Source organism: Lathyrus oleraceus, chromosome 3 (assembly GCF_024323335.1).
Source record: "Lathyrus oleraceus cultivar Zhongwan6 chromosome 3, CAAS_Psat_ZW6_1.0, whole genome shotgun sequence".
Classification (NCBI taxonomy): Eukaryota; Viridiplantae; Streptophyta; class Magnoliopsida; order Fabales; family Fabaceae; genus Lathyrus; species Lathyrus oleraceus.
In genome coordinates this window covers 70,126,979-70,135,060 of record NC_066581.1, presented here as the reverse complement: position 1 = coordinate 70,135,060, position 8,082 = coordinate 70,126,979, and the positions used below count along the sequence as shown (strand labels likewise).

Below are 8,082 nucleotides of genomic sequence, written 5' to 3'. Positions count from 1 at the left end.
GAAATAATCAGTCTTGAATTTTTCCAACTCTCCGTATAAACACAAAAGATTTTATTTTTGGCATTACGAAGAGAAACGCGTTCATAACCCTCACCCCTTTTTAGATAGGGTTAACCTCAAAGATATGGAAGAAGAGGTTCTTTGAGGCCAAACCCATATCTCCCTGATACTCATCGATAAAAGAATTGGTAGAATCAAGGGGTGATTGCTACACGTAAAGGTGTAGACCATATTGGTGATATTAGAAGATTCAAGAAGCATTAATCAAGTAAAGATTATGCAGAAAAGTTTGTCATTACGCTATATATAAGTCAAGATCCAGATATGAGATTTTATTTTTCCCAGCTTTATTATGGATTGGCGATTGTATTAACTCTCGCAAATATTTGTCAAATAAAGAGGAACAATGCAGGTTCCAATGGGAAACAATTGAAGAGTGCACGTAGGCAAAGTGAACACGAAGGTCGAAGCACTATAAATCTCATTGTCATCTCTTCCCCTTACTCTTGCATTTAATTTTCGTTGGGTTTGCATGCTTGAGTATTTCAATTCTAGCGTAGTTTATCGTTTATTCAATTAGTAGCGATTTATTACGTAAGGATAGGTTTTGTTAGAATTGGTGCTTAATCGAGCTAAATTGGTGATTAAATTCTGAGATACAATTGAAGTTAGAATTCATTGATATTGTATCGTTGTATAAACATGCCTCGTGGAATATATAATTGAATTAATTGAATATCTTGTGTATCATCATAAGACCATCTTTGTTATTTGTAGATTGATTAAGCATTATTGTGATCAACTTTTAATAAAAGTATAATTTTCATATTTGGTTGATTTGTCACTAACTTATGCAAATGATTCATGTGTGAATGGCTTATGAAAATCACTTTTTTGTTAGAAATGATATTTGGTTTATAAGCTACTTATGATTTATGTTCTCCAATGCTGCCATTGTAACTTATACCAATGATATTATCCTAAAGGTGCATTCAGAGATTGGAATCCGGATTCACCCCTTGTTATCAAATGTACGAGGAAATAGGTCAAAAATTATGTCCTAGGGGTGTATTCAGAGATTGAAATCCAAATTTGTGTTACCAAATGTACCAGGAAAAGTGCCTGGATATTGGAATTCAAATAAACCCATTTGTTACCACATATACAAATGTGCCAACAATAATGTTCCAAGGGTGTATCAGGAGTTTGTCTGGATATTGAAATCTAGATTTATCTCTTTGTTATCTTGTACGAAGTACATACAAGCAATATTGTTCTTTTGGTGTGCCCAAATTTTATAATCCAACATATTTTTTATTTAGATGGGGTGTGTTTCTGTTGAAGACTTGTTGTATTTTGGTGCATCCAAATTTTAATCTTCAGATAATACAAAAGGGTAATTTCTAATTTACATAGGATTTGAGAGTAGTGTATGAGGTGTACTGAATAATTCTCAATATATTAGAAAGATGAGGTTTTGTCCTGCCACCCCCATAGTTTGACCTGACACCCCATAATTGCAATGCTTTTACCATAATATCCTTTATGGTTTTTTACGTTTTTAAAAACATATTTTGTTTTTTAAATTTTTTTCAGAGTTTTTATTGGATTTTTGGTGAATTTAATGAGGGTTTACCTGATTTTTTTTTTAGGATTTATGAGTTTTTACCAAATTTTTGAGGGATATTGTGAGTTTTTACCAGATTTTTTAAATACACTATCAAATTTTTTTAAAATCTGAATTTTTATCGGATTTTCGAAAAGCCTATGAATTTTTACCTAAAATTTAAAAAAATATGGGTTTTTAATGGATTTTTCAAAAAAATCTATAAATTTTTATCGGAATTTTCAAATATACTATCAGGGTTTTAAAAAATCTATGAATTTCTAGCAGATTTAAAAAAAAATAGATATTGGATTGGATTTTTGAAAAAATGCACATTGGATTGGATTTTTGAATAATCCGGTTATGTTAATTTCAGCTTTTTTTTCCTTGTAAAAAATGAACTATCCAATTTTTCAAAATAATTGAAAAATTACAAAACATATTAGATTTATAAAAAAAAGTCCAGAAGTGTTACATTCATTATTAAAAAATTGGTAAAAATATATACTTAATTTTTCAATTGTACTGTCGAATTTTATTAGTATCGAATTTTTCAATTGTATTACTGAATTTTTCGTTCGTTTTGTTTTTATTAAATTTTGATAAGGATGTTTTTGTCATTATGAAAATTTATGGGGGGTGTCTGGTCAAACTTGGTGTTGGTAGAATAAAATCTCAAGAAAGAGATTTTCTAGTCCAAGCCCAATCTATTTCATTTTTGAAGAGGCCCATGATCCACTAAAACAAAAAATAAACGCATTTTAACGATTAAAACATCAAAGCAAATTAAACTCGTTAAGCTTGTACCATCATAAGCAAGTTGATGTGTCGAACTGAACTCAACTGGCCGGTAAACGGAGACGGAGTTGGTCGCCGCCGCCACAAACTGTGAAAAACTTCTCCAGGTTTTCCTTCATTTTTTTCTCCCAAATTTTCACCGGTACAATTCACGGCCACAATTCCAGAGAATTGCGTTGCATCAGATATCCACTCCTCACCGTGATTCCCCAATTATGCGCTAAACCGCTGCGATTAACAACTTAGGTTAAAATATTATTGTTGGTGAATTTTTTTCTTCAGTAGTAGTTGAATTGAATGATTACTAGAAATCTGTAAAATTCTTGTGTATAATAACAAGTTTTTGATGGTAATTCATTCATGTATACATTTGATTGTATGAAATCTTTGTAAAGAATCTGATTTTGATGTAAAAAGGTTCCATAATTGAATAGTTTAAACAAAAGAATAGATTTTGATGGAAGATTTAGGATCTACCCGGTTTGATGGTATCAGCAATGCTGTGAGGAGGAAGAGAACCCAAACTTCGCGCAGGCCGCGACCTGATTCGCAGCCTGTTCTTGATCCTGAAGATCGTGATTTGACTCCTTCGTCGTCGACGCCTCCTTCGGAGGATCCTGACAAGCAGTCTAGCGATGAAAATGATGGTTTTGTTAATACTGGTTCCAAGAGAAAAGAATTTAATCTCAACCATTGTGTTACCCAGCCCTCGCCGGCTATTGGACGTAGTGGTTTACCCAATAGACGGAGTAGTGAAGGTGTTCTTGCTCCCGCTAATTGGAAAGGCTCTAGCAGTAAATTCAAGGATGGCTTTGATTCAGAGTCGAAAAATGCAGATGTTTATGGTGGGAGGAATCCTGAGGGTAATAGTTTGGGTCAGTTTGGTGTCTCTCAGGATGGATTAGGGAATGAGAATAGGGTTAAGAAGGTTAAACTCAAGGTTGGTGGTGTGACGCGTACTATACAAGCTAACTCTGCTTCCAATAGTGCTTCCGGAAGTGGATCAACTTCAAAAAGCTCTCGTTTGTCGGACGCCTCCAGACCACGCCAAAAGCAACAGGTAATTCTGTTTTCGAAATAAACCTATTTATACGGATATATAATTTATACGGATATTGGCCATACGATATTTGGTGTTTCAAAACTATTTATTAGTTGGCTTCTTATCAAATGTCATTTCGTTTCACAAGAATATCGAAGCGTATCGCATCCGATGGTGGGAGAATGGTAGGGGTATTTAGATTTTACTTTTATGGAAAATATATTTGGTCTTGATTTCTTGTCTATATATGTAATACTTTCTGTTTTCTTTTTTAACTTATAATCTTTTTTAATTGCATTCATCAAATTGCGTTATTACAGAGTAATTCAGACGATAATATTTCTCCGTCTGATAAGAGGCGCGGCCTCCAAGGCCTTCCGTGGAAGGATTTCAAAAGGGGTGGTTTTGGTCTTGGGAAAGAGGAATCTTCGATGGGGAAGATATCCGGAAAGAACACGTCTAGCAAGCAAGCAGACAAGTCTGAACCTGTTCGTAAGAGCAAGAGAGTGCCTAAGAGACGTGTCTTGGATGGGGAATTTGGTGATGACGATGATGCTGATGATGAGATTCGGTACTTGGAAAAGCTGAAAATATCAAAAGTCTCTGCAGTCTACAGAGATGAAGAAGAATTAAGCAAGAAACATCGAAAACTCTCTAGCGTCTCTAATATGGACAACACTGCCTCCACAAGGTCAGGCAAAGATGGAAAGAAAAGGTCTAGATCTGATAAAATGCTTGAAGATACAGATTATGAGGGTGAGGAGGAGTCAGGGTCTGATGGAGAGCTTGAGGATAAGAAAAAGAAAAGGCAGAGGAAAGAATCTGTTGATGTATTGATGGACACTAAGAGGGAAATGACTCTTACAACGCGTCAACGGGCCCTTCAATCAAGCAAAGATACCTCTACATCTAATGCGAGTTTAATTGAATTTCCTAACGGATTACCTCCCGCTCCACCTAGAAGTGAGTATTAATTGTACTATTTTCTTTTATCAATTTTATACCAGAATCGTTAACCATGTTGCTTGACTACAGAGCAAAAAGAGAAGCCTACGGAAGAGGAGCTGCTATCAAAGAAAACTGAGGCTGCCAATAGACGTAAAATGCAAGTTGAGAAAGCTGCTAGGGAATCTGAGGTTTGTTTTTGTTCTTTCTAAATTACAGGTTTTTTCCTCTCGTTATGTTTGATTTTACATTGGAAGGCATACCCATTTAAATTTGTTTACTAGGCTGAAGCTATCAGAAAAATACTTGGTCAAGACTCCAGCAGAAAAAAGCGAGAGGATAAAATAAAGAAGCGCCAAGAAGAACTGGCACAGGTTTGGCAGCGTTAAATGAATTTCCTACATTCTGTTTTTTCTTTTTCTTTGTTAGCTTTCAGTTCTTATAAAATTGTTCTTTGCAGGAGAAGGCAGCCAACGCAGAAAAACTTGCATCAAATACCATCAGATATGTGATGGGTCCTACTGGAACAACATTGACTTTTCCTGATGAAATGGGGATCCCTCCGATTTTAAACTCTAAGCCCATCAGGTATCAAGCTATGCTAATTGGATGCATGTGACCTGTTAAACTGTCTTCCTGGTAACTTGTTTATGAATGTTTGGCAAATGAGAAGAAAGAAAATGGGAATGATTAAACCTGATAAAATTTCGTGCTATTTACCAAAATATAAGTCTCAGTGTATGTCTCTGGCTTTAGCTCTTTCCATGGTTTTGCTAAGAATCAATGAGCAGAAGTTAGATGCCCTTGCATGTATTGCGCTTTTGCTAATTTGAAGTTGGAACCTCTTTGACTGTCTTCTTGAGAATTCTTTTTAATATGTTTGGCAAATAAAATTAGAAGGGATAAAAATTGGCTTTAAGAATTGTGTTGTTCATTAAAAAAAAATCAGTGCCTTTGCTAAGCTGATTCCCTGATTTTGACCATGATGAAGACTGATTAGACGTTAAGTTTGTCTGAAAAAACAAATCAAAAAGTTCCTTCTCGGCTAATGATATATCATTGAATATTGTTTCAGTTATCCTCCGCCTCGCGAGAAGTGTGCTGGTCCATCATGTACAAATCCATATAAATACCGGGATTCAAAAACCAAGCTTCCTCTTTGCAGTCTCCAATGCTACAAGGCTGTTCAGGAGAAGACTGCAGCCGAAACCATCAGCTAATTTTGTCGATACTCTTCCATTGCTGGCTTCTACTAGTTATATGTCACCATTGGTATTTTTATTTATGATACAGGCTTTAGGCTAGAGCTATTACACGTTGAGCGTTTGGTAGAGAGGTTTAATTGCGGAATATTCATTGCTCTATCTTGTTTTTTTTAATGTTGGTTTTAGAGATTTTGTGATAATAGCATACAGTCGAGTGGAAACGGATACAGCATGCACAAACCTATCTTGTTCCGTTTCTTATCCTAGCTTTTTTAGTGGCAATGCTATTGCCAAATAGAAGTCATTTTGGCAATAGCTTGTAGTATGGATGGTGAAAGGTACTTGTATAATTTTATTTGAATACATGACTTTAAAAAGGGTTGTTATTTTTTGATTATTCCAGTGCTCTCTCTGTCAATGTTGCTGGCGTATTTAGTGAAATGGCACAATCTGTGTTTATATCTTAAGGTAGCAGCAGTTCTATAATAGAGCAGTTATGCATTGTGTATTGCTCAATTTCGTGCTTGAGATTTGTGGAGGGATAACTGGTGTGTCTGAGTTGGGGACAAGAATGGTTTCCATGTAGAATAATAATAAGAAAGTCCCTTAGGTGGATTTGTGAAGGGATTTGTTTCAAAGCAAGGAGGAAAAAGGAGCAAATGATTTTAAGGACCAGTTTCAGAGTTTAGGAAGAGAGGTGAAACTCAGAAAAAGAAATGAAAAAGTGAAATAGGAATGATAGTTTTTTTTTTTGGAATACCATTTTCAATATAGAAATATATTTTTATCTTTCCATATTCTTCATTAGGGGTGTACACGGGTAGGGTTGGACCGGATTTGACCTAATCCGTTTAAATTTTAGTGGGTTGGGTTTGTCGTCCAACCGCAATTTCATTGTCAAAACCGACCCGTTCATTTATGAATTGGGTTGGGTTCGCGTGTTGAGTTTTAAATATAAATGATTTTTTTAATGATTTTTTTCCAATATAATATTTTTAATATGATTCAAATTAGATGAGACAAATTATATAGTATCTAATAAAATTTATTGATAATAGTATAAAATTCCATTAGACATGTTATTTTCATAATAGTATTATTTATTTCCATAATAGTATTATTGGTGGAGAATAAAAAAGAATTGGTAAAATTATGGTTAGTAATGAGATATTAATTTTATATTTTTATTTAAAATAATAATAAAAAATAAGAAATTACTAATGAAATATAAATGAGTTAGGTCAATAGGTCCGCGGATTCAGAAATATAAACTCTAGGTCCGCGGATTCAGAAATATAAACTCGATGGATTGTTGTGGGTTGAATTGGTATACCCGTAAAAAAATGTATTCGGATAATTTATGGATTGATTCAATTTGAACAAGTGGATTCGCAAGTTCACCGATAAACACCTCTATTCTTCATGGTGGTGGTAGAGCAGTCTCAAAAACAATAGGATTTCAAAATTGATCCAATTAAACTAATCAATTTAGTTTTTAGTGTTTTCAATTGGTTTGGTTTAATTTGTTTTTTAATATTTTTAAATAATAGAGCAAACTAAACTAAACTAAGTGGTGTTTGTAGTGTTTTCAATTGGTTTGGTTTAATTTGTTTTTTAATATTTTTAAATAATAGAGCAAACTAAACTAAACTAAGTGGTCTTTTTAACGTTTGATTTGGTTCGATTGGTCGATTTACAATGTATTTTTTTTAATATTATATTTATTTATGTATTTTTTACTATTATATTTTTTGATATATTTTCTATTTATTTTTTTAAATAATAAATTTCATAAAATTTATTTCATATTCTACTTTTTCAAACAACTTATAAATTATACTAAATTTATACAAAATACATGTTTCCATTACATGATAAGTCAGTGTCAAATACTAAATTTATACAAAGCACAGATTCCATTACATGATAAGTCAGTGTCAAATACAAAGTTAATAGTTGAGAGTGACTTGATACGACTAAAATAAGTTATAACTAAAATAAGTTTACAATATAAAAGTTGACTAATAAAAATATTAATACAACAAAAATAATTTCACCATCAAATTCCAAAATTGACACTAAATAAAAGTTTAAGTGATTAGCATTAGCAGTTCAGTTTAGCAATTTCTAAAAATTAAAATAGATAATTGAATCAAATTATCTAAATTTTTAGAATTTTTACAAAAATAATCCTGTTTTTCAAGAAAATTCTCAAAATAACCCTGGTTTTAATTTTTTTTTTTCAAAGTATCCCATTTTAGGAGGAGACGTCAATCCAATTGGCGACTCCTCCTAAAAATTGAATGGAGGCGCCAATTGGATTGGCTATTGCACATGATACAGTCAATCCAATTGACGCTCATGTGTATCACTTGAGAGGAGGCACCAATTAGATTGACGCCTCAGTGTAAAATGCATTTTTTTTTTGTTAAATGGTCTACGTGATACATAATTTTGAAATAGGACAAATTGGTATTAATAAAATT

General features: G+C 33.2%; 1 protein-coding gene across 1 annotated transcript; it reads left to right on the top strand.

Annotated features, from left to right (window-relative positions):
* The first annotated feature begins 2,386 nt into the window (after positions 1 to 2,386).
* LOC127132608 (uncharacterized) lies at positions 2,387 to 5,993 on the top strand. The gene is made up of 6 exons (XM_051061565.1): positions 2,387 to 3,464; positions 3,767 to 4,409; positions 4,482 to 4,582; positions 4,676 to 4,765; positions 4,852 to 4,979; positions 5,467 to 5,993. The coding sequence occupies exons 1-6, from the start codon at positions 2,862 to 2,864 to the stop codon at positions 5,609 to 5,611; spliced, it is 1,710 nt and encodes a 569-aa protein (XP_050917522.1). The 5' UTR covers positions 2,387 to 2,861; the 3' UTR covers positions 5,612 to 5,993.
* Positions 5,994 to 8,082: the final 2,089 nt, after the last annotated feature.

Coding starts and splice junctions, on each gene's coding strand:
- LOC127132608 (XM_051061565.1), top strand. CDS start 2,862: ATGGAAGATTTAGGATCTACCCGGTTTGATGGTATCAGCAATGCTGTG. Junction 3,465..3,766: donor GACCACGCCAAAAGCAACAG/GTAATTCTGTTT, acceptor GCGTTATTACAG/AGTAATTCAGACGATAATAT. Junction 4,583..4,675: donor AAGCTGCTAGGGAATCTGAG/GTTTGTTTTTGT, acceptor TTTGTTTACTAG/GCTGAAGCTATCAGAAAAAT.